Source organism: Emys orbicularis, chromosome 2 (genome assembly GCF_028017835.1).
Source record: "Emys orbicularis isolate rEmyOrb1 chromosome 2, rEmyOrb1.hap1, whole genome shotgun sequence".
Classification (NCBI taxonomy): domain Eukaryota; kingdom Metazoa; phylum Chordata; order Testudines; family Emydidae; genus Emys; species Emys orbicularis.
The window spans coordinates 157,236,250-157,262,899 of NC_088684.1; the positions used below are offsets into that span (position 1 = coordinate 157,236,250).

The following is a 26,650-nucleotide window of genomic DNA, read 5'->3' on the forward strand; positions in this document are numbered from 1 at the left end:
GGCCAGAGAATGGAATTATATAGATATTTACTGAAAAATGCTATCATTGAAGCAGGTAATTCGACAATGAGGGAGACCCTTTAGCTACTGCTGTGGCAAAAAGTCCTTTATTCATTTATATACACAATATTTTGACTAGGAAATACCTGAAGTGATCACTTAATCTTTACTAGTAAACATGGGCATGGAAGCTAAGTTACTCACTTATTATGGAACTCATAGATTTCCTGCATGTTTCCGAAGATAATGTGTTCTTTGTTTACAATACCAGGTGGGATCTCCTCAACGCCACTGGTCATTTCCCACAGATACGTCTGGCCAGAAGAAAAAAGGCACATGAAAAGCAATCAAGTTTCCAAACAGTAGCAGTTCCTGACATTTGTAAGTAAACATTATCACAGGGAGAAGTACAGGAAAGTACAACTTATAATTGATTTTGGGGTATGGAGCTTTACACACTGTGCATCTTAAAAAATGTCACGGCTTGAAAGTGACAATCAAATATGCTCCTTGAGACTTAATCTTTTAAAATATGCAATATTCCTGACAACAAACAGTGCTTCAGGGTAGTATACCAAGGTCATGTTTGGATTCCAGAAGTTTTCATTTTGTGTAATAGCTACTGCTGAGCATTACTTGCTCGAGTTTAACAATTACTGGGCACTTTTCCATGGAACCTCTCTGAATTTCTATTCAAAGAGAGTCAGCCAGTCCCGAAACATGTGATAAACACAATGAAAGAATTAACACAGGCTCATCTCTGCTACTAACAAAACAAACTGACCAAAAACCCAACAGAAGTGGACAGTCAGTTCTGAGACCATTAAAATGTTTTCTATTGAGCAAAGAGCAATAAAGTGCTGTAAATGAAAATGAGCAAAAATAAAACACATAGGATAAATTCTCCATTGGCTGACACCTGGTGCAATTATGTTGACACTAGCAAGTTAGCAGGAGGCATAAGTAAGCACAGAATTTGGCCCTGTGATTATAAACTAACAACACTTGGTTGCTAAAGAAATGCAGAAGCAAAATGATATACATAATGAAACCTTGTCCCATAAAATATACACTTACATCCATACATTCCCGGAGGTCTCTTACGTAAGCCTTTTCTGTCTGAATTAGCTCAGCCATAATGAACCTTAAAAATGACAAAAGAATGAAAGATCAAATTGCAGCCTGCTAGATCACAGGACAATGCTTTTCCACTAATCAGAATATGCTCTCTCCATTGCAATGAACTTACTCTATTTCCAATATTACAAGAAAAGCACAGAAGAGCTTAATTAGCTTAATTAGCATCAGAAGGACTTTTTTTGTTGGGGGAGGGGCTTCCAACACTAGCGAAGTTAAAATTGGGAAAAAAAAAAAAACGAAGCAAGGATTTTAAGACAATTAACAGAGAGAGAAAAGAGGATCCATTAGAAGCATGGGGATCCCATTCAACTGATAAGAAATGAAGAGCAATAGCTGCTACTATTCATGAGCAGGAAAAAACTCTACATTTATGGAGTTCTGTTACTTATTTATTATTATTTTAACAGTCTTATTTTGCAAATACTTTATCCTCATTGCTACGATTTCCTTCCTTACCCACTTATTTTTTGTGAATTTTTCTGGACTTCTACCAATTCTTTTTTTTTTAAATGATCCTCATTTTAGGCTTGGTTCTGAACACTCCCTAAACCAGATAGTGAAGTACCAAAACTGGAATAAGGCAATGAATAAGTCTGTGCAAGGCTATGGAAGGTACACTCTGGGTAGTACAGAGCTCTCCTTTGCTACATTCCTATTTAAAATGTTTTTCTAAATCTTGAAGTCAAAAATATGACAGTTGCTTCACTAACAGTGATTGATATATTTATATCTGTAAAGACTGCATTACTCTTTCCTGCGGGCAGATTTTCTCTTTTCTTCATTAAGCTCATGAGCAGCATCGCGCAGTTTCACCTCTGACCCAGGAACACTAGCTGGGATTATATCCAGCTGCAGGCTTTTGCTCTGTATTAAGGAGAAAAGGAAAAATGGTTAAGGGAGGAGAAAGGGGAAAAACAATGGCCAGTCTGATCAGCTACAAGGAGCTATGTAAAAGCATTTGCTTATTCTCCTAAGAGTTCATGCAGAAATTTCACTCACCGATTTATTTGAATCAGAAGAAATCCCCAGGGCTTTTTCTAAAGAGGTCCTATATTTCTCCATGCGCAGAGAGAAGTCTCTGTACCTCTTGTCCACTGCTGTGACACATTTTTTAATCTCTGCTGCATGGGCATGCCCTTTTTCACAAAAGCCATCAGCCAGCTGTATCAACAGCTTCACCCTCTCTTTGGTTTGCTGTGAAAAACAACAGGAAAATACTGACAAGTAAAGTTACTGCCAAGTACCTGTAATGAGAGGGCTCGTTTTGTATAATTAATTACTAAAAACAAGTGGAGGGATGATGGAAGGTAACTGGCTCTCCCCTCTATCCCACCCAAGTGTTTTTAAAGCAGATACCATGATTTTCCCCCAAGGAACAGAAGATCAGCAAGTGCTGCCTGCTTCTTTATTATTTCAACAGCAGCAAAAAACCTCATGCTTTAACTTTTAGAAATTCTCTTGACTGGAAATAGAGAATATCAGTTCTGCAAGGTAAGCTTTTAGGGCAAGGACCATGTCTTCTCAGGTGTTTATACAGCTCCTGGCACTAAGGGGCTCCGACCCCTACTAAGGTCTTTAGGTACTACCACAACACAAACATTGGCCCTGATCTTGCAAAGACTTACGCTCATACTTAAGGACAATGCATCCTCCTGGCAAATGGCTGCAAAAGTGTAGGGGAGTTGCGCTAAAATGGTACTTTTAAATGCACACTCTTTATCCACTGTCTGTCACTGAAAATAATAGAGGCAGCATTGTATGGCAGGAGTGCAACGCTAAGAGGGCTGGACCAAGTCTTTGAGGGGACAGTGGGTTTGGTGTGCAGAGGCATGCTTAGTCCTTCCATATACAATGTGACCAGAGTCTCTCCTTCATTCCTCCATTTCCAGCTGTCTCCAGCATGTAGCTTCTTTTGACCACCACCTCTTCACCAGCTTGCGGCTCCACGAGTTTTCCACACAGGGCCGAGAGCCAAGGGGTGAGGACAAAGCGCAACTTTTTAAATGGGGAGCAGGAGAGGGAACTTAGGGAAACCAATCCCTGCTGCAGTTACTGCTGGAGTTCAACAATTAATATGGAACAAAACGTCCCGTGCCTGGAATGTTAGGTTTGCACCTGTGATGCGGGGTCCCATGTGGCCACAGTGGGCAGAGAAGTAAGCCTGCCACTGCGAGAAACATTGCAGTACAATATGTTATTCTAGGTAAGAGCCAGACCTGAATGATTGAAGCTTTCATCTTGTGCTATCTTCTCATTAGTAAAGTGTTCAATATTTTGAAGCACACAAACTGGAACACAATAAGCCTTACTGCATTTTGCGAACATAAAATAAGATTTAAGAGTTGCGTTCCAGTCATCCATGATTGACCTGAAAACCAACCAAGCTGAGGACTCGAAAGGAAGTTATCTTTCTCCACTTTTAAGCGAGGTCACCACAGTCTTGTCAATGTAAGGTAACACCAGCAATTTTTTTGTTTCATTTCATGTCAAGTGGAAACAGATAAGAAAGCCAATACAGCAAGGTGAAGCTGGCCATACACCTGCTGTTGCTCTTTATTTACCTTTGCAGTGATCTGAAATTCTTCATGTTCTTTTAACAGCTCTTGAGTGTGATGGATACTGGAACCAGTGGAGGTATGCGTGGATAAATAAAACTCTCCATTGTCATGGATCCATTCCAAAGCCTGAATAAAGCAAAAAACAATGAAGAGTAGAAAAGAAAGTAGCATAATACTTTTTCAATAGACACCAATTTAAGTACTCAAGCTACATAAAAATACTTACATAATAAATGTACTAGACAGACCTATATTTCATTTTTATCCCTTCTACATTTCACCTGAAACAACTTTGAAATGGAGTTTATCTACCTGTAATTGGAAGTCCTTCAAGTTGTGTGATCCTTATCTGTAGTCCACACATGGGCACATATGCACGCCATGCCCCTGAGTCTGGAAATTCTAACAGACAGCATCAGTTGACCTGCACATGTGAAGTAGATCTCCTTGTACTCCCAATCGGGGGGTATAAGAGGCAGTGTGGGTTGACACCTCTCCAATTCCTCTTTTTACCACAAATCCAACAGGATCCGAAGTAGAGGGGATGTAGGGTGGGTAGTGGAATACAGATAGGGACCACACATTTTGAAGAATTTACAAGGTCGACTTGCAGTGAGTGAATGGCCTGAGTTTTTTAGAGAAGGAAATAGTCTAAAATGACTAGAGTATTTGCAGTGCCTAGAGAAGGCTGATTATGCTGTACCCAAATAGAGAAATGTCTCCATTTAGCTAGGTAGCAGGCCCTAGTGGAATCTTTCCTACTTTGGGTAAGGATAATCTGAATGGGTGCTGAACAGGAGCGTTCTATTTCCAAAGTCCATCCAAACACCAGGCCGTGAGATGGAGCAAGTCTGGGATGGGGTGTCTAATTCTGCCCCACTCCTGAGTTAGAAGGTCCGGGGAGGGGCAGATCCTGATCTGGGGGCCGGGCTGACATTTTGTGGAGCTCTGTGAACCAAAACTGCTTGGGCCAATAGGGTGCTAGGAGAATGACTCTAGCCCTGTTGCGGTGGATCTTTCTCAGGACCTATGGTAGCAGGGAAATGGGAGAAAACGCATAGTTGAGATCATATGGCCATGATAACAGGATTGTGACACCCTGAGAGCTGTGGCCCAGTCACCGTGGATAATACCATTCATGCCCACAATATGGGCATCATCTCGGACCCTGCCCTCTCTCTAGATAAGACAGTTACCTTTTCCATAACTGGTGTTCTTCAAGATGTGTTGCTCATGTCCATTCCATATTAGGTGTGTGTGCTTACCACATGCACCGGTGCCAGAAGTTTTTCTCTCAGCAGTATCCGTAGGGGACCGGCTCTGGCACCCTCTGGAGTGGCGCCCGCATGGCACGGTATAATGGTTGCTGCTGGCTCTCCCCCACCCTCAGTTTCTTCTTGCCGGAAACTCTGTCAGTGGGGAAGGAGGGCAGATCGGGGAATGCAGATGAGCAACACATCTCGAAGAACACCAGTTACGGAAAAGGTAACTGTCTTTTCTTCTTCAAGTGCTTGCTCATGTCCATTCCACATTAGGTGACACCTAGCAGTTCACGGATGTGTCGATTGCAACACAGCTCTGCCAAATCCAGCGTCATCTCTGGCCTGCTGAGTGATGGCATAATGAGCGGTAAACGTGTGGACAGAGGACCACGTTGCGGCTCTACAGATGTCCTGGATAGGGTGTGCCAGGAAGGCCGCCGAAGATACCTGTGCTCTCATCGAGTGGGCTCTGACAATCAGCGGCAGCGGAACCCCCGCCAGGTCATAACAGGTCCTTATGCACGAGGTAATCCAATTGGAAATCCTCTGCGAGGACACCGGAAGGCCCTTCATGCTATCTGCTGTAGCGATGAAGAGCTGAGTTGATTTATGGAAAGGCTTGGTACATTCTAAATAAAAAGCCAAGGCATTCAGTACGTGAAGATGCCTCTCTTCACTGGTCTTGTGCGGTTTGGGACAGAACACCGGGAGGAAGATGTCCTGGTTCATATGGAAGTTGGATACAACCTTCGGCAGGAAGGCCGGGTGGGGCCGCAGCTGAGCCTTGTCTTTGTAGAAGACTGTGTACGGCAGTTCTGAGGTCAAGGCTTTAATTTCAGAGACGCATCTCGCCGATGTCACCACCACCAGGAAAGAGACCTTCCATGACAAGTGGGAAAAGGAGCAGGAATCCAGCATCTCAAAAGGCGGGCTGGTGAGTCTAGAGAGGACCAAGTTAAGATCCCACTGCAGGATAGGAGCCTGCACCTATGGGAAGAGTCTCTCGAGCCCTCTCAAGAATCTGACTGTCATGTCATGGGAAAACACCATCTGTCCTTGGATCGGTGGGTGAAAAGCGGAGATGGCCGCAAGATGCACACTAATTGAAGAGTGTGCCAGGCCCTGGTTCCTCAAATGGAGCAGGTAGTCCAGGAGAGCCTGTACGGAAGAACGTGAGGGAGAGGTTCCACGTTTGGACGCCCAGCGGGAAAACCTCGTCCACTTGGCCAGGTAAGTCAGTCTGGTCGAGGGCTTCCTACTTCCGAGGAGGACCTGTTGGACTCCTTCTGAACAGGTCCGTTCCTCCGGGTTCAGCCACGCAGCATCCATGCCAAGAGGTGGAGGGATTCGAGGTTGGGGTGTAAGAGCTGACCATGGTCCTGTGACAGCAGGTCCAGGTGGTTCGGCAGGGGCCAGGGAGGGGCCACTGACAAGTTCATGAGCGTGCCGAATCAATGCAATCACGACAACCTGCGCTTTGTCTCTCTTGATCTTTGCCAGGACCCTGCTGATGATTGGAATCGGAGGGAACGCGTACATCAGGCTTCCTGACCATGACAGGAGGAAGACCTTGCCGAGAACAAAATCAGTGGCATTTCCTGTTCTGTCTGGTAGTGAACAGGTCCACCTGGGGTGTCCCCCACCTTTGGAAGATCATGCAGGCTCTCTCTGGATGGAGCGACCATTCATAGTGAGAGGAGAAGTCCCTGGTGAGCTGGTCTGCCAGCGTATTCTTGATGCCGGGAAGATGACAAGCTTCCAGGTGGATTTCGTGACTGATGCAGAAGTCCCATAGACAGAGAGCCGATGAGCACGCTCCCCCTTGCCAGTCTATGTAGAACATCGAGGTTGTGTTGTCTGTCAGGACTCGTGCCACCTTGCCCGACAGGTGGGGCAGGAAGACTCCACACAGCAGCCGGACTGCTCGGAGTTCTTTGATGTTTATGCGCAACCTCGCCTCCTCCGGAGACCACATCCCCTGTGTCTGGAGGTCGCCGAGGTGCGCACCCCAGCCGAAGTTCAAGGCGGCCAACACCAACTTGATGGAGTGAGGGGGGTTGTCGAACGGAACCCCCTACAGGACTGCCCCGCGGTCGGCCCAACATTGCAGCAAGGTAAGTATCACCTGGGGAATGGCAACAATCTTTTCCAGGGGGTCTCGGGACTGGGAATAGACTGTCCTCAGCCATTGAGGAGGGGCTGCATCTGGAGCCTGGCACGGCGGACCATGTAAGTGCACGCTGCCATGTGACCCAGCAGGTGCAGACAGACCCTGGCTGTAATTAAAGGGAACGCGGAGACTTCCGTGATGAGGTTTGTCAACACGTGGAACCTTTCCAGTGGCAGGAACGCCCTGGCGCAGGTCGAGTCAAGGACCGCTCCGATGAACTCTATCCTCTGCACCGGCACTAACGTTGACTTTTTGTCGTTTACCAGAAGACCCAGAGAGCAGAACGTGGCTGGAAGCACTACAACATCCCTTTGGACTTGGGGCCTGGAGCTGCCCTTGACGAGCCAGTCGTTGAGGTAGGAGTAGATCTAGATACCCCGGCGCCTGAGGTAAGCCATTACCACCGACATGCACTTAGTAAACACTCTTGGTGCTGTCACCAGGCTGAACGGGAGGACCGTAAACTGGTAGTGGTGGGGCCCCACCATAAACTGGAGGAAGTGTCTGTGTCCTTGAAAGATCGCTATATAGAAGTATGCATCCTTCAAGTTGAGGGTGGCATACCAGTCTCCCGGATCCAGAGAAGGGGTTGATAGAGGCCGGGGAAACCATGCGGAACTTTAGCTTCTTTAGGTACTTGTTGAAGCCTCTCAGGTCCAGGATGGGCCATAGACCGCCCTTAGCCTTTGGGATTAAAAAGTACCGGGAATAGAACCCCTTGTTCCTGTACTTGAGAGGAACTTCTTCCACTGCACCCAGCTGCAGTAACCCTTTTACCTCCTGCACAAGGAGACTCTCGCGAGAGGGGTCCCTGAAGAGGGACGGGGAAGGCAGGTGGGAAGGGGGGGGGTAGGAAAGAACTGGAGGGTATAACCTTGCTCCACTGTGCTGAGGACCCATTGGTCCGAGGTTATAGCGGTCCAAGCAGGGAGGAAAAGGGAAAGGCGGTTGTAGAACACTGGGACAGATGGCTCTGGGGAATAGTCTGGTAGGTTGCCCTCATGCGCACCCTCAAAACGACTGTTTGGCCCCTTGCTTGGCACAGGTCGAGCCCAACTGGGCAGAGGGTGGAGGCGGGTGGCTCGGACGGCACTTTTAGCTGTTGGCTCGTTTGTGGAGCTGGTCCTGCCAAGGCTGACTACCCTGGCCCTGAGGCTGCTGTGGTTTGAACCGCTTACGCGCTGGGGCTGAGATGTAAAGACCTAGGGTTTTCCCGGTGGTGCGGGAGTCCTTGAGGCCATACAACTTGCAGTCTGTTTGCTCCACAAGTAGGGCTTGGCTGCCGAAGGGCAAGTCCTGCATTGACTGCTGGGCCTCAGAGGACAACCCAGAGAGGAGCAGCCAAGAGGCTCGCTGCATGGGGATAGCGGAAGCCATGGTGCCAGCAGCAGCAGCATCTGATGCTGCCAGGAGGGCCTCCCTCACCGCGGTCATGCCCTCATTGAGGATCGCTCAGAACTCCTTCTTGGAAGCCTCAGGGAGCGACCCTTCGAACTGGGCCATGGCTTGCCACATATTGAAGTCATATCGGCCAAGGAGGGCTTGGTGGTTGGCCACTTTCAGCTGAAGGCTGGAAGACGAATAAATCTTACGCCCAACAAGATCCAGCCTCCTCGAGTCTTTATTTTTGGGGGGTGGCCCCGGGTTGTCCTTGCCTCTCTTTGTGGTTAACCACCTCTACCACAAGGGAATTGGGGGCTGGGTGGGAGTATAAGTACTCATGTCCCTTGGTTGGCATAAAGTACTTCCATTCAGCCCTCTTAGTGATAGGCACCTGAAGTTGGCTAGGGGCTGCGCCGCTATCCGGAGTCGCAGGCGAAGTATGGGATGGGCTGCACTGCTCAACTTGAGCTGGGGCCCAACTTCCTGAAGAGGGCGTTGAGCTGCCCGGCACAGGTCATGGCTCACCCCCAGCCCTCTCCTTTCCCTTACGGGAGGTAGGAGAGCTTACCTCACAGTCTTTTTCAGCTTCTTGACCAGAGCCGCAGAGGGGGACCATTGCCAGCTCGTAGGTGGCACCGGCGGAGCACTGTGCATGGAGGCCGCGGTGCTCAGTGTGGAGTCAGATTACTGCTCCGGTGCTGGAGTGAGGGCTGACTCCATTAGGAGCGCTTTCTGACAGATATCGTGCTCCTTCTTCGTCCCAGGTTTAAAGAACTTGCAGATATGGCACTTGGCACTTATGGGCCCCTCGCCTAAGCACCTTAGGTAGCTGGTATGTGGATCGCTGATGGGCATAGGCCATTTGCAGCGATTGCAGGGCATGCCCCGTCCCCCAGCTGAGTCCCGTTCGGGACTAACGAAGAATTGAGAACAATTATTAAGGGTAACTAAGAAACTACTAACTATATACAACTATATTACAGGTTTTCAAAGTTCACAAGAACAGAGAACGAAACGACGCTAGCTGAAGCAGCAGATGTTTCAGCATCGGCACTGGCAGCAAGAAGGAATTGAGGATGGGGGGAGCCGGTAGTGCCACTTATACCGCACCATGCGGGCGCCACTCCAGAGAGCACCAGAGCCAGTCCCTTAGGGATACTGCTGAGGGAAAAACTTCCACCATCGGTGCATGTGGCGAGCACACACACCTAATATGAAATGGACATGAGCAAGCACTCGAAGAAGAACCATACATCCAGGCTGTATCCAAGCTTGGGTGCTTCTGCCCGTACCATATTTCTGAAATTCAGCCTCTTCTGTTTCTCCAGACCGGCAAGTCATTTTCTCGAGATGCAATTATTCTAATTTCTACCTCTTTGGCCTCAATGACAGTGACTCCGACACAGTCATTCCAAACAGTGGGTAGCGAGGATGCAGATGTATAGTACCTGAAGGGTAGCTGCCAGAGGGTTTTTTTTCTGCCTGTGAGGGATAGAGGCAGGTAGAATGCCTCCTGAGTTGAATTTCGAATATCCCTGGGCAGGTACATAAGGAGCCAAGTGACACAAGGAGGCCATACATCTGCTAAACCCACCTACACAAGAGACAGCCAGCATGATAGTGACAGAACTTTCTGTGTAATCTAGTCAATTCCAAGAAGTTAAAAGCCATTTCAATTACTACTTCTGCCTTGGAGTTCCCCTGCTATTTTTATGGTTTAAAAATCACTTCTCTTTTTAAATAGCTCTCTCCACCATTGTGTAAGGGACCCACACAAATGTATGATGTTAACCCAGTAAGCAGGACAAACAGTGAAACCGAGTGCATACAAAGTGCTATTAAATGCACACAACAGCAAAGATTTTTCTTCCCTGATCTTTCACTTACAATGATGTTATTTAACAGTTCTGAAGATACTCAAAAGAAATGCAGTTTTTAAAGTTAATATTGTTATGACTCAGCCTTTCAGGTATTTCCTTATTCATATTATTTTGTATTGGTAGAATTTACTAAAATGTTTACCAATTTATTCAACACAGCCTGGCAAAAAAAACCAACAACCCAACAGTATGGTAATACAACCACCTGTTTGTAGTGCAATATGAGAGTGATAGATTGGTTATAGGTGTCTGCCGAAATTTTTTTTTATTATTATTTCTAGTGTTCTATTTTGAGGGAGGAGTGGGGTAAGGTTTTTATACCTTGATTCTTAATAGTCTGCCTTTCGAAAGTTCCTAGTACCATAGTCAATGGGAGCAACCTACTTCCTCAAAGTCAGGCGATAAGTCACACCTTGATCTGTATGGAATTTGAGTTGCATGGAACTGAAAACGTTCTTAGATAAAATCCTGACCTGTTTGGCACTTCTTTCAAAGACCACATACTGCTGACACTGGTCAAGGCGCCTTTTTCTCATTGTCCAGTAATGCAGCACACGGTTCTCCCTCTGGAAGAGTTCATTTAAGATATCTGCAGGGACAGACAAATGAACTGAAGGTTATGGTCCTTCATTTTGTAATGAAGGGAAGCTGTGAGGCTACAAGCTCTGCAAATAAATATTGTGTTGTATAAAGAACTGCACAAAAAAAAGTTTATAAATTAAAAAAAAAAATGTTTTATAAACAGGGACATTGATTTAGTTAAAATAAAGACTGGTGGTTTGATCAAAATGTGCTATTGAAACAATAGGCTTTTGAGAATAGAGAGAGCACTTGATATAATATAGGGGATAGTTCTGCACCTGGCTGGTGAGGAAAGAGAGAACGGGGACAAGTAGACAAGATGCATTTAAGCATTCAGGCTGAACATAATCAATAATCATTTCCCATCTGAAATTTCTGGAGTTCTATAAAGTATCTGGTGTCATGCAATAAACATGGATGAACATACAACTCAGGAATAAATAGGTTAACAGATTTATTCTTGTGATATCCTAACTCATCTCAGACCCCACGCATACAGAGAAACCCACTAAAAAACTCAGAAATAAAATTACTGTTATTAACATTCCTTCAAAAGTCAACAAGAATACTGTCAGTCAAATAAATAATGCACCGATTCAAATATTCCCTAGTCCATTTGGTTTCAATAAAATGAATTTATTACTTGGAAATGAAGAAGCATGTAAAAGCAATTCTGCTGTTTATTATGCTATCTTTCTCCTTTTACATGTCAGAGAATCCCCCAAACAGCAGGCCCACAGGAATCCCCACCCACCTCCATTAATTTGACCTTTCATCCCCTCAGTTTGGTTAACCACCATTTTTCCCTTTACGTCAATGACAAGGACTGGATGTACTTTACTGTCACTCAACTGTTGCCGAGAAAGGGGGAAATTCTGGAGGGACACTACAACAGAGCTTGTTTCTGATAAAAGCCACAGGATAGAGGGGGCGAGATGCTGATGGAAACTGGTCTTCCAACTTGGGGGGGGGGGGCAGGGAGAGGGGAAGGAAAGAGATCTGGGATAAGCTAGTGCCTACCTAAACATACAAGTGAAGACTGAGGTTTAAGGCAGAGGAGATGCATATAGACAATTGTTTTAACGCTATTTTAATTCTACTGTTAGTTTCCATAAACAAATAAATCATACATGTTTTTGATGAAGCTGTCCTGAGTCACTGCAGTTCATTTTTGGTCACAAACTTCCAGAAAGGATTCCACAGCCAGACCCAAACCCAGTTAGGCTGGCTCAGATGAATGCGGTTTGTGAAACAGGAGGTGTTACCTAGTGAGCCAGTCTAAAGTGGGGTGAACTGCAGGTTTCCACTCTTGGAGAAGTACACATAGAAGCCTTATGAGAGGAGACTCACAAAGCTTCATTTGTTTAGCCTAACCAAAAGAAGCCTGAAGGGAGATATGATTGCTCTGTATAAATACACCAGAGGGATAAATACCAGGAAGGGGAGTAATTATGTAAGTTAAGCGCCAATGTTGACACAAGAAGAAATGGATAGAAACTGGCCATCAACAAGTTTAGGCTTGAAATTAGGTGAAGGTTTCTAACAATTAGAGGCGTGAAGTTCTGGAACAGCCTTCAAGGGGAGCAAAAAACCTAACTGGCTTCAAGACTGAGCTAGATACGTTTATGGAGGGGATGGTATGACGAGAATGCCTACAATGGAATGAAGCTGATCTGTGACTGCTAGCAGCAAATATTTCCAATGGCTGGTGATGGAATACTAAATGGGGAGGGCTCCGAGTCACTCCAGAGAATTCTTTCCCAGGTATCTGGCTGGTGGGCCTTGCCCACATGCTCAGGGTCTAACTGATCACCATATTTGAGGTAGAGAAGGAATTTTTCCCCAGGTCAGATGGACAGAGACCCTGAGGGTTTTACGCCTTCCTTTGCGGCAATGGGTATGGGTCACTTGCAGGTTAAAACTAGTGTAAATGGTGGATTCTCTGTCACCTGGAGTCTCTTAATCATGATTTGAGGACTTCAGTAACTCAACCCGAGGTTAGAGGTCTATTAAAGGAACCGGTGGGTGAGGTTCTGCAGCCTGCAATGTGCAGGAGGTCAGACTAGATGACCATGATGGTACCTTCTGATCATAAAGTCTATGAGTCTAAGCCTCTCACTTGGAACTATACCCCCAGTGAGACTGGGAGAGAGCTCACAAGCGTAGCTTCTCCCTGAACCATAAATAGCTTATAATCCCGGTTTTTCAGTTACCTATTCCACTCCTCCGTTTTTGTGACTAAAAATTAACATTTTCAACTGCTAGACTGACTCACAATTTTATCTCCCATTGTGCAATCCTTCTTTCCTTGTTTTCTCTATTTTATTTCTCCTCTTGCCCATTTGTACTCCGAATTCTTAGTGGGTATCGCTTCTGTTCACATTATGCTCATACTTGTCACCCATCCTCATCAATGTGACATTTCCCTTAGCGTCTTGCCGGCATCAACCCTATGACTAGCTTTGCTGTTACTTCAAATGAGTGGGCCAAGTTCAGTAGTGGAGGTGCGCACAGTGTGGGAATTAAACTCATGCACACTGAGTAGCTTCCCTGGATACAGCTTATCGACAAAGCAGACAGGCAAGCATCAAAATTCAGAGGAAAGCAGAAATGCTCATTTTCATAATTGTTCAGGCCAGCCCACAAAGCAATCTCTGAGGGAGGATTACACAGATAAGCCAGAACATTGGAGACCTATTTTACATATGATTAAATTTGAACCATGTAAAGTAAATTACAGTATACAGAAAATATCTAGATCATAGATTCAAAGCCATATAAGCTGTTAACCGCCCTCCCCCAAAAGAAGCACATTAAAATAACACTGCAACCTTAACAGAGTAAAGTTCTCAAAGTTAGGAAATGCCAGAATTAAGATTGCTTATGAAACTTAAATTCTCACCCCCTTGGGCAAATGCATTATGATACTATCTTTAATTGCATGTGTCATATTTGGATCCAGCAGAAAAGACACAAACACAGAGGGAGCTGATAGAAACTCAGCTGTCTGCTGTGATGGTAGTTCTATTGTTCTTGCAGCAAAAGTGAAAACAACATGAAAGTGAGGCTCTGCAGTGGAGAGTAGGGGAGTGCTCAAATGTTTAAAGGGACAGGATATCATAACATGATCATATACTATTTTTTTCCATGGGACCACTGCTTCATTCAGTGAATTAGGAGTTACTCAATATTTCTTTTTATCCTTCTGGTTCAATGTGCGACCCAGGCTTCATGTAATGCACACCATCCAATTCCTACACTGAATACAAAATTATTGATTTTATCCTGGATGTTTGCAGTGCTCTCACTATAGTATAATAGTGCTTCACAAACATCAGCGTATCTTCACAAGAATCCTATGAGATTAGGTAGCACTATCCCCATTTTACAGCTAGGGAACTGAGGGTAAAAGAGATTAAAGCTAAAATTGTCATAAGCATTCAGTAATTTTGTATGCCTGATCTGAGAGACACCGGGTTTTCACAGTGCTTATTTTTATAGCACATTATGTATTTAAAGCACTGCTCCAATAGACTTCGTTTTCAAGCGCTCAGCGCTTCACAGATCTAGATCCAGATGTCTCATATGGCGTGTGCCTCACTTTCCTAGTGCCCTAACAGCAATCATCTGTGAACAGTTTGGTTTAAGTGACTTGCCCAGCACCACACAGGAAGTCTGTGGCAGAGGTAGGGATAGAATCCAATTCTCCAGGGCAGCATTCAACTGCCTTAGCCCTGAGACCATGCCTTCTCTTCCTACATAGCATCCCAACTTCTGCAACAAATGAGGCAGGGTCAGAAATCCCACACAGAACTCAGAGTAAACACAATGGATTGCAATTGCTTTTTAGAGAGATTATAGTCTATTGTGTATATGAATATTTCAGGACTGTGTAAAGTATGGATTATATAAATGTTCATGTAAGGACTTCAGAAATGCATAGTATTGACAGTACTATACTAGAGTATCATGTAAATGTGCATCAAAGGAGTTTTAAAGACCGGTATTATTGTGCATTATCCTGCCAATAGTAGAACATTGACTTGGACTGCTTGAGACCCGCTTCCACTTCTAGCAGAAATGAAACCCATAATTAAGTTATGAGGTGTTGCTAACAATTTTGTTCAGGATCCTTACATTTAGTTATTAAACTCAGGACCATGGATAAAATTAAAATGAGCACATTTGGCATTTTATTGGTACTCTGCGTAAGAGTATCCACAAACATGTTCATCCAATTTTACTTCTAGCATCATTCGATGCTTCTCAATATAAGGAACTTCAAATTTGTAAAAACAGATGACGAGGGCGTGGCTTTACTTTTAGACTCATGGATTCTGATAATTCGAAAAAATGTCCTATTACTGATATTTGAAAATTGGCTACTGTAATTGTTACTCCAGGTATTTTGGTAACTTCTATGTCATGGGCAGGAGCCTCAGCCCTGAAGGGAGCCCCCCACCGTCCCCTCCTTTGAGCCTGTCTCCCCACCCCAATTCTCCCTCCCTCTCCCCTCCTCCCCCGCTGGCCATGAGAAGCGGGTGCTGGTATGTGCTCTCTTGCTGGGGGAGGGGAGGAGGGGGGGCTCTGCCACTTACATCCTGTTTCTGCAAACCCTGTAGAGAGCTTACCCAATTTACAGTAACTTTTATCCTCTCTGCTCTTCCCTATCCTTGTCCCACCCCCACGCTACTGTTTGGCAGCGCTCATCCCCCTTTCTTAAACCTGGCTCCTACCTCCCGTCCCTGACTCTCCCCCTCTCTCTCCTTCTCCTCCCTCCATCTGTTTGAGCTCCCTGCACACACAGTTTGCTCCCTGAACAAATTCAGCCCATCCCTCCTTCCAATTTGCCCCCCACCCTTTTAGCCTCCATTAATAGCAAAGGGCAAATTGTTATTCCTTGTGAGGGCAAAGTAAGGGAGGAAGCTTCGCGAGATGTTACTAAGCATGCTCAGTAACAGCAAAGCAGCAAATTGTGCCGGGAAGCAGTCTGTATTGCTACACTGGTCACGCTCCCAGCCTTGTGACGTGCATGGTAGATACAGGATAGCTGTGCACAGCTTACAGGGAATGTTAATACTAACTCAGGGTCAATGCACAGTACATAGCCGACAGGACAGCGAGTCAGCCCATTAATATTATGATCTCCTAATTTGGAAAGAAGGGCAGTACCAGCCAAAATTGTACCTCCATCCCCCTCATCTGAGCTCCCATTCCCCTTTTCTGTCACGTTTACCTTGATCACATTTTCCCCATCTATGTTGACAGTCTATCCTGGTGAAACGTTTCCCAGATTTCTGGGGAAATCTCAATGTATTACAACATTTCCGACTGGACACTATTTAAAAATGGACATCTTGAGAATGACGTAACTGGAGTCAATTGTGATACACAGCATGTAAGATCCACTTAGCTAACTGGAACGGAGTCCATGCTATCGGAACATTGTACAGATGGTGTGCCAGTGAGGGACATTTGGCTGTGCTTTTGCAATGGTTAATGCTATTAGTTCCTTCAGATGCCAAGAGCCAGAAAGAGATACTGTAAAACACGGCATGAAGTTATATAACAGTTTGTTCAATTCAGCTCCTGACAAGCAGCTTTGCATATTTCCATCTCCTGAATTATAACCCCTTTTATTAACAGTGGCCTCCCATGCCTCTTCTTCCAGAGGTGGTTAGGATAACAGTGTGTTTCCTGAACTTTTTTGATTTGTATTGCAGGTTCCACAAACTGCACCTCTTGAAGCCTTCCTGAGACAGGAGCAAAAGCAATGGATCTAAGGCAGAGGATCACCCAACCACCTCCTTCGTTAAGTGGGTGGCTGGTGGAGGGTGAGGGAGTGGGAGGGAGGGACCTGCCACAGCAGTAGAGATGAACATACTTTTAAGCCTTCAGTACCAGACTGGTTACATGTCACTGTGCAAATTTGGGGAAGAATTCCTCCCCCAACCTCAGCCTGTGCAGTACTCTTCATATATAATCTGGTTACTGGGGCTGTGTACCAGGGAAAGGATTTGTGGCAACAGGAGAGGATGAACATTTCAGTCAACTATAGCTGTACGCCTTTCAACAAGATTCCCATCTTCCAGGAAGAGGATTCTCAGCTAACCTTCCTCCATTCAGTGGGTTCTAAATACTTCATTTAATTTTATGAAATAGGCATCCAGTGTGTTCTTGGACAAAGCCTTTTAAAATGTGAATTATAGGTTTGTAGAAAGCCTCAAAGATTTGTTGAGTTTTTCCAATATTAAATTTCTGCTAAAAGTTTTAATCTCTGTTTACAGAGCACAGGCTTGCAAAGCAGACAGCATTTCAAGCTGTCAGATTCTTCTATGAACAAGAGGGAATGCAATGACTCTGAAATGTACTACAGCTTGCATTTGACAAGAAATGTATTTATGGTTTTATTACAGTCCTTTATCATACTCCTTCCTTTTGTTTTTCTTAAATACACTTTGAAAAAGAAAACCATCATGTCACATTCAGCTTTCTAAATCATACAATGACTAGATTACCTCTGCAAGTACCTTCCACACCTACATTCCCTATAGTTCTATGATTTATCTGTTCAGCTACCACTGCAGTACTGAGTCCTACAAAGAAAAAAACCTCAGTGTGCCTCAATACATCTTTTCAGCACCATTACATTGTTTTATGAAAATGACGAAGAATTTACTCAGATGAAAGGCGTATATTGCCTACATGTAAGTTATTGTAGATTTAGTTTTTCCTACGTTTAAGTTATTGTCTTCTGTGACTTGTATGTCTGAACTGAGCATGCCAATTACTATGTTCAACAGTGGTCCTCAACCAGGTGTACACATGCCCCTGGGGGTACGCAGAGGTCTTCCAGGGGGTACGTCAACTCATCTAGAGATTTGCCTAGTTGTACAACAGGCTACATTAAAAACACTAGCGAAGTCAGTACAAACTAAAATTTCATACAGACAGTACTTCTTTATACTGTTCTATATACTATACACTGAAATGCAAGTACAATATTTATATTCCAATTGATTTATTTTATAATTATATGGTAAAAATGAGAAAGTAAGCAATTTTTCAATAATAGTGTGCTGTGACACTTTTGTATTTTTATCTCTGATTTTGTAAGCAAGTAGTTTTAAGAGAGGTAAAACTTGGGGCTATGAAAGACAAATCAGACTCCTAAAAGGGGTATAGTAGTCTGGAAAGACTGAAAGCCACTGATGTAGGATACCATGAAAAGTACAGTACAGGTACAGTAATACCCTGGAGGACACTGATTGGTATTACTCCCCTTTCTTCACTTAAATCTTTCTGGTTTACAGTAAGTGAGTTGATTGCACACCTACTGTGAACGTACCAATAGCAATCAGATTAAATGCAAGTAGTTTAAAAGTCTTTTGTTGCTACACTGCACCGTTTCAAATTCTTACTTAAAAAAAATCCATGAAGTTGTAAGAAAAAACCCTTATGTAAGCTATATATTTCATGAGGGGCCATACTGTACATTGTCTTAACCTCTCCATAAACTAATTCATGTTTTTATCCTTCTCATATTCAGTGGTGTGACTCCATCCCTTGTGAACCCTCTTCAGTCTTCCTTTCAAACCATGTATTTGTCTGAAACCCACAATTCATTTCCCCCATAGCCAAAACCATCTCAGATAGCTGCTGACATCCACAAACATAATTCAACATGGCTTAGCTTTCAATTTCAACATAGCCAGACTGTGTGAAGAAGCAATTGTAGAAAGTTCTTCAACCTGCTGTGCAATGAGGGGACAACCCTTCCTTCTGCAATACTTGCACACACTGTACCGGTCTACTTTATGACCCAAATGGTTAGCCGTAGTTGAAGTGTGGTTGGGGGAACCACAATTGGCAAACAAGCAATTATAACTCAAAAATCTATTGAAGAAAGATCCTTATTGTTCCAAACCTTCTCTGAGTTCTATCCCATTCCAACTCCATTTCTCTTACCTCATTTGTTTTCTGAGCTTAAGTCTGTTGGTGTAATACCACTGATCTTTGTTCTCTCTCCATCCACTCTTTCACTGTGGGCACTAACATCTCTCATATTCCTCACCCGAGTGGACCAGTACTACCTTAAAGTCTTGCTCTCCCTAAATGAATACTGACCATTTTCAAATCCCATCTCAAGATCCATCTCCTTTTCTCCACCACCACAACTGCACACACATTTGTACCTTTAATAGGGCCATTTTACCCTACTACCTGGGCCTCCCAATTATCCTATGCTCAATCAAGTGGCTTTAAACTAGTCCAGGGGTTCAGTAGGCCATTGTCAAGGGGCCCAGTTTTGTGTTCTCCCAACACATAATTCCCATTGCATTTTGTATAGCCCAGAATACTAAATGTGCTTATATAGACTTATTGGCTGTGGAATTCTCAACACTTCTGTATGAAGAGCATGGTACAAAACTGAACTATTGTGTTTACTCAAGAGCAGCAATGCATTTAAGTCTCCATTTGTAAATTAAACATGACATTAAGTTTGAAATATACAAATTGATAACAATCAAGCTTTATTTGGGTGCGAGACTTTTCCCTTTCTTAAAACTGAAAAATGAAGATGAGTGGTTACCAACTATTTTAAACCTTCACCAGGGCGATCACTTATTTTCTGTTAAATCTGAAATACTGTATCCTCCCTGGCAGGAGCTCACCCTCATCTTCTCAGATTTGTTGCAGCACATGAAGGCCAAATTCCTAAAAGAACACTTACTTTTGACTTGTTGTTCAGGAGCTTTGATGTGAGTCATCATCCCTGGCATGTTTACACTATTCCTGTGCAGGTATTTCAGGAAGACATCAGCATTCCTCCGAGCCAGCGTACAAGCCTATGGGAAGATTTGGTAGCATTTGATATTGCTGTGTTTGACGGGGTATTAACTAACACACACACACACACACACACACACACACACACACACCCCTACCTTTTTCTGCCTACTATGTCCTATTCAATACAGAGCAGACAAACAGTTAAAAAGATCACTATTTTCAAAGCAAATAGCAGTTAATCCAGGACTAGGTTATCTGGCACTGCACACTAAATAGCATTACACGTAATTTATACCTAAAGTTACTTAAAAGTGATCATCTTCTCCATACTTTTAAGTGCGGCTCAAGGTACACAGAGTGGATTGTTTTTACGTATTTGGCATTATTATGTAAACCAAGTGCACAACTTTCAGTAATCACCTGGATATTGTAAAAGTTCCACCACTAGTTTAAATGGAAAAAATAATTGCTCTGCTGAAATTAAACCGAAAGTACTGAAAGAAGACATGCCCTTTAAAGGTCTTAAAAGCATTCAAACCAAAGAGCAACAAAACAGCCAGAATCTAGTTGCATTGCCAAGACCCAGCATAGCTGCCTTCCTAACCTGAACTTCTGAATATATACCAAATACTATATATAGGCCTGGCGTCTTTTGTTTGTAATGAAGCGGAACATCAAAATACTACTTTAAAAGGTTAGGTGAAGACAGCACAATTATGACCAATGACAAAATCGCTGAGACAGTAATTTATCAGATCATATTCTCATAACAGCCCAAAAGTTCAGACATTTGCAACTGAGAGATCCATTTGACACTGCCCCTACAGCTATATTAAAATTCATGTTTTCAGTGGTGTTTGCACCTCAGTATCGAACACTAAGAGACTTTCAAAGGTTTCAGTGAGGCGTATTGTTAAGTCTTTCCAGAAATTTTAGAAGTAGTACGTATGAATAGCAGTCCACTATTATTGCTTATTAGTTATACTGAGAGTCTATCTTTAATCTGTCCAGGAATGATGAACATATGTATCCCAGCAATCTTCAGCTGCTTGTTTAGCCAATTTCCTTATCCTTAATCTAAAAGACTGGGTCAGCCAAGCAGGCTAAATACAAGCCACTGACCTCCAAAACTGCTTCTTGATTCCTCTAGTTGCTGTCTTAGCTCAGTCCCAACTGTGGATCAGTAGCAGCTGGGTTCAGTGCTACAGTGCAACAGACTTATCAGATTTATTTATGACCAGATGGGGGTAGAGAATGGAAGTGATAAAAGCTAGTATTAAGAGATCCTTTATTCTGATTTGTCAATGGACACTACTCTAATACAACACCACAGGATGGACATTCTGTATATTTACTGACCATATAGTATTTTCCATGCAGTCACATGTCCCACAGGTAGAGGCTATCACAATTATTTTCAAGTGCCACTGACACAGTACCATTGCTAAGTCACCTTGCTTATCAGCAAAAATTGAATACAAGTTGCCCAATACTACTGCCTCATCTTTTCTTCAGATTGCTGTTGTGTTGAATTTATTGTACTATATTTTAAGATTTTCTTATTTCTCTGGAAAACAGCAGCCTTCACCCCCCGCACCCGCCCTTGTCTCCCTCTCCTGATAGTCTCTCCCCACTCTCCTTCTGCTACCCTTTCCCCTTCCAAACTGGCTCTCCTCTTCCTAAGTGATTTTTTTATTTACAATTTGGTTACAATTCTACTCTTAAAATAAAGGTAGTGGTTCAGATTTTGTAACAGTAATACTCAAAGACATGGTGGCACTATAGCGTTTTGGAGCTTTCCTGTCGTGTAGAATATTATTTTGTTTTTAAGAGCCATTATAAAATACTACAGAAAAAGAAGCACAGAATCAGGTTTCCCCACTGTAGCTCTAGCGCTGCTGGAAGCTGCTTTGAGTCATTGGGAGCCACTCTACTGAGCGGCTGTTGCTTCTTTTAAAGAAGTGTCTTTCAAGTGTTCTGGGAAGCGGTGGCTGCTGAAAAGAGAGAGTCCCAATTGCACATCTATCACGGTGGGATGCCCAATTCTCTGTGCTATCTGCTGAAGTTGAACTGGAAAGGTATTTATATGAACTGGCAATGTTCTAATCACCACAAGAAACAGTCATTTGCCATTTCCTGTGTAAGCACCGTTCAGGAGCTCACAAAGCCATACACCTGTCACTGGGTTTTACAGGTCCATTCAAGATATACGAAATACAGGATGTAACTGCATGCCTCCCAACATGTAACCAACAATATCTTTACCTTCAGGAACGCTTCTTTTTGTTCAAGGTGCTTGCTTATCATAGGGGTCACGTGATCTGTTTCAGAGTTGGGACCCAGTTTGTCTGCTCCCCCACACCAGTCTTCTTCCCGCTTATATTCCTGCTCTAGACTCTCCAGCACACTGCACACCTACCAGCCAAAAGGAGACAAATATCCCTAGTATTTCAGTTGAACAACACTGTGAAGTAGTTTGAGCCGGGAGACTTGAAACCAAGAACCCTAGACATCTAATCCCAGCTCTGACATAGATGCTGACTATGTCTTTAATTTATCTGTTTTCCATCCCTTCTCTCTAAAATAGGGAAACTGCCATCACCTTCTGCCCAGGATGTGATGTGGATTAAAACTCATGAAACACTTTGAAGATGAAAAGTAAGATATGGGTGATAACATACTAGTTATTTATGATGATAGGATTTGAAGCAAGCTATGGTCAGAAGTGCTTTCTTACATGAGAGGACATCTGCACATATGACACTTTCCCTGGGCAAGGCCCTTTCCAGAAACTGAAAATCCAAATTAATCAATTACCTAATCCTGATTTGAAACACGGGGGAAAGAAAAAAAGCTCAAAAAGAGCAGATGGGGATTTAAGGTGTAGCTGACTTATCACTAAAGACAAAATCTAATACCAGAGGAACATTTTAGAGGAAATCCTATATGAATGTTATTAATAACATGAATAATTTGTAACTAAGCATTTTACAAACACACTTTGTTTTATCAATTATAATGTGTGGTTTTTGCTTTCTGCTCAATATAGAAAATAAAACTTCACTGACTGTACTGCAATTTGGTTACAGTCAGTTTCATTTTTCTAGGCCTCAGTTACTATAATACTGTCAGCGTTTCCAAGACAGCATGGGAAGTTCTAAATAAAAATTGTAAAATACCAACATTTCTGCTAATATCAGCTTTATAAACTTGAGCTCTAAAGCTAATTAACTCTGCCACTTGAGCCAAAGGTAATTTTATAATAAAATACCACAAATCCCTTTATTATTCTGCAAGGCATGGGTCTTCAAGAGTTCCTATACCTGCTCTGATGTTTTATAGAAGGCAACGGAAGCATTCACAAGTTTGAGACGATCCTCCATCTTGAGCATCAGCTGCTGCCAATGAGAAGCAACTTTCTCAGCGCAGTCCCTGATCATATCCATATCATAATGATTAGCCTGCAGCATCGCCTCTGCTTTCTGCTGCACCTGCAGTGCACTTTGATGTGTTTTCTGATAAGAAGTTGAAATAAAATATTTAATTGCATAACATTTAAATGCATTTGCTTTAAATCCATGTTTCATTTTCTTATTTACAATGATGTTTTCTACACACGTATATCAGACAAAGGAAATAAAGGGCTAGCAGTAGGTTGCAGCATAACTTTTTCTAGGCAAAAAATATGAAGTAAATGCAACAGAGATTTATCATCAATTGACAGTGACCTGTCAGTCTACAAGTGCAGCAACTGCACAGCAACAGATTATGCAAGCCATACAATGCTCGCTAAGTTACAGTACATAACCTGATTATAATTATGGCTTCCAGGTTTGTTTTCTCTTTGGATTTGGAGGGGAAAGGTGGATAAAATGGAATGTTCTGGGTCCAGATACTCCAGGGGGAGAACGGGGACTGAACCTCAAAGAATAAGCAATTGAATCAACTGATTGGATACACTACTACTGTACTATACAATAATATTGAGTAAGGTCTCTTATGAAAGCTGGTGACACACTGGTGATTACTATCATTGTGAAATGTATGTACTAACAATATATGAGGAATTAGGAATATTCACTGATATTATGCTTTAAAGTCTGTAACCAAACAAAGGGAGAAATGGGTTTTCTCGCAGACAGGGGGGAAGGCAGCCTTCTACATATCTCCACTGTAAATTAAGCATTGTGGAATCAAAACAACAGATGCTCCTTTTACATACAAATCAAGAGGGAGATGGGAAGAACAGCACAAGTCTAAACACCAGGATGCATCCTGAGTCTGGGGACAAAACAGTGAGTTTTGGAAATATGTAAGGGGATGCAAAAAGCCTTTTCATTTTTGTCCCCGTCTCTAAGGAGACGATCGGGTACAGTACCCTTTGAGCCTATGAAAGTTGATGTATGTAAGGAAATTGCTCAGGCAATGATTGTAACTGGCTAGAATTAACTTTTAGTCACAAGAAAGAGCATTTTATTTGTAACCTTTCCCCTCTCTTTCACTCTTACTTCTAATCACTTAATTCTTCTTTCACTAGGTTCCTTGATAATAAACATATTCTTGTTTTATTAGAAAAGCATCTCAAGTGTAGGTCTTCAGCCAACTACCAGGCTGTTGTTTGTTGTCTCTTTGGAGGCAGCAAACTCGATAATTTCTCTGAGGGTTCAATGAGAGGGACTGGACGCTGCAGGGGCAACTTGGCTCTGGAAGGACTGTTGGTGTCACCCTGCAAGGGCTGGAGCCAGGTTGAGGCCACTGTGCAGTGAGCTGGCTGCTAGTTTCAGGGCTCTGGGGCAAAGCTACACAGCACAAAGGTTACAGGACAGGCAGTGACACAACCTCTTATTGGTCTGGGTGAAACCCAAAGCATCACAGCTTGATTATTGGATATCAGAATTATTCTCTTCATACAAACTTTCTTGCAGTCCATTTCACACTTATGTGGAGTGAAAATGGATAGAACAAGTATCCAGGGGGATGTGAAATGAGTCAGCTAATTGATTATTTGTTAATGATAATACTGAACATTTTGTCCCCCAGCGAAAACATACACCTGTTTGTAATCTGGAAGCCCTATGTATAAGAAGTTTGATTATATGCAAGTGCACTATGGTCCAGAAAATATTCAAATTAAAATTCATAATCATTTATCCCTACATGGATAAATACCCATAGCTCAGGAGTGTTATACTCAATACCAAAGCTTTCAAGAATGAGGACACACACACTGCAAACTGTAAACATAGATGGGAAACAGAAAACTCCACAAAAAGGCAGCAAAACAGAAGGCATTTACTGTAAAATGGAGTTCTTCTGAAAACAAAAAAGCTAATCAGTCACCAGAGACACGATTTTAGTGTTCAGCAAAAGTAAAATACTGAACAAAACTTTACACACTATCCCCCAAAATAGTGCATTAAAATGTGTGCCAAAATAGTGCATTAAAATTGGTCTTTAATTTTTTGTCCAATTTTATACTGAAAGGTTGGACAGGATTAACACTAACATACTAATAATGAAAGCTCAGTTAGGAAGGCCTCGTAAAGATCAAATTAAAATATTAACAAAACCTACTAATTTACACATACAATACACTGAAGTTATGAGACTATGTTAGGACAACTTTTACCTTATTTGTAATGATGCAAATATAATGTATAATGCCCTTTTGTAAGCAATTTATCATCTATTATATTAGCTAAGTCGTAAAACCTAAAAACCCACAGCATCCTATTCTAAACCACTGTTTGCAATAGTCTTTTGTTTGATTAAATCTGTCTCAGCCATTTTGTAAATACACAATTTAAATATTTATATAAAGTGAACTGCCACTGCCCTTGACTTATTAAAAGCACTGCACTGACACAGAGCAGAATCACGACTGTCAGAATCCCTGCTACCCAAAACTCCCTTTCCTAGGAACTGTCCTCACCTCCCTCCGTCTATTCACCCCAAACGTACACACTCATGTTATTAACCTTTTCGTTGTTGCCCAAGTGGTGAGAGATCTATCTAAAAGGTACATATGGATTTAATCTATTCCTCATGTTGCTTTATAAGAGAGGTGGGCAAACTACGGCCCGCGGGCCACATACGGCCCGCTGGACCCTCCTGCCTGGTCCCTGAACTCCTGCCATGGGAGGCTCGCCCCCGGCCCCTCCCCTGCAGCCTCAGCGCGCCGCACTGCCAGCATAATGCTCTGGGCGGCTGGGCAGCGCAGCTGCAGAGCCTGGCCTGACCTGGTGCTCTGTGCTGCGCGGTGGCGTGGCTGGCACCAGCCAGGCAGTGTGGCTATAGCGCCGCCAGCCACTCCAGGCAGCATGGTAAAGGGGCAGGGAGCAGGGGGGGTTGGATAGAGGGCAGGGGAGTTCGGGGTGGTGGTCAGGGGGCGGGGATGTGGATAGGGGTCGGGGCAGTCAGAGGGTGGGGAATGGGTGCAGGGGTCCCAGGGTGCAGTCAGGAAGGGGGCGGGGGGGGTTTGGATGGGGCAGCAGGGGGCAGTCAGGGCAAGAGTTCAGGGGGCGGTCAGGGAGAAGGGGTGGTTGGATGGGGCAGGGGTCCCGGGGAGGGGGGGCAGTCAGGAATGAGAGGAGGGGATGGATGGGGCGGCGGGGGGCAGTCAGGGATGGGGGTTCCGGGGGCGGTCAGGGGACAGGGAGCGGGGGGTAGATGGGTCGGGGGGGGGGCAGTGTCAGGGGGCAAGAAGGGGGCGGGGGCCGGGCCGCACCTGGCTGTTTGGGGAGGCACAGCCTCCCCTCACTGGCCCTCCATACAATTTCCGAAACCCGATGTGTCCCTCAGGCCAAAAAGTTTGCCCGCCCCTGCTTTATAATGATTGCCATGAACTATATCATAAGAGCCCATCTTATTGGAGAATGGCAT

General features: G+C 43.7%; 1 protein-coding gene across 1 annotated transcript in view; it reads right to left on the bottom strand.

Moving 5' to 3' along the window:
• TRIO (trio Rho guanine nucleotide exchange factor) overlaps positions 1-26,650 on the bottom strand; it is a 433,907-nt gene that overhangs the window by 129,673 nt on the left and 277,584 nt on the right. Inside the window, exons 17-25 of the mRNA XM_065399163.1 lie at positions 23,092-23,283; positions 22,034-22,183; positions 19,710-19,824; positions 10,867-10,982; positions 3,702-3,824; positions 2,140-2,334; positions 1,889-2,004; positions 1,078-1,144; positions 205-314 (exon numbers count right to left, since the gene is read on the bottom strand). Of these exons, the coding sequence (XP_065255235.1) occupies positions 205-314; positions 1,078-1,144; positions 1,889-2,004; positions 2,140-2,334; positions 3,702-3,824; positions 10,867-10,982; positions 19,710-19,824; positions 22,034-22,183; positions 23,092-23,283 (1,184 nt within the window). The remainder of the gene's footprint in view (positions 1-204; positions 315-1,077; positions 1,145-1,888; positions 2,005-2,139; positions 2,335-3,701; positions 3,825-10,866; positions 10,983-19,709; positions 19,825-22,033; positions 22,184-23,091; positions 23,284-26,650) is intronic.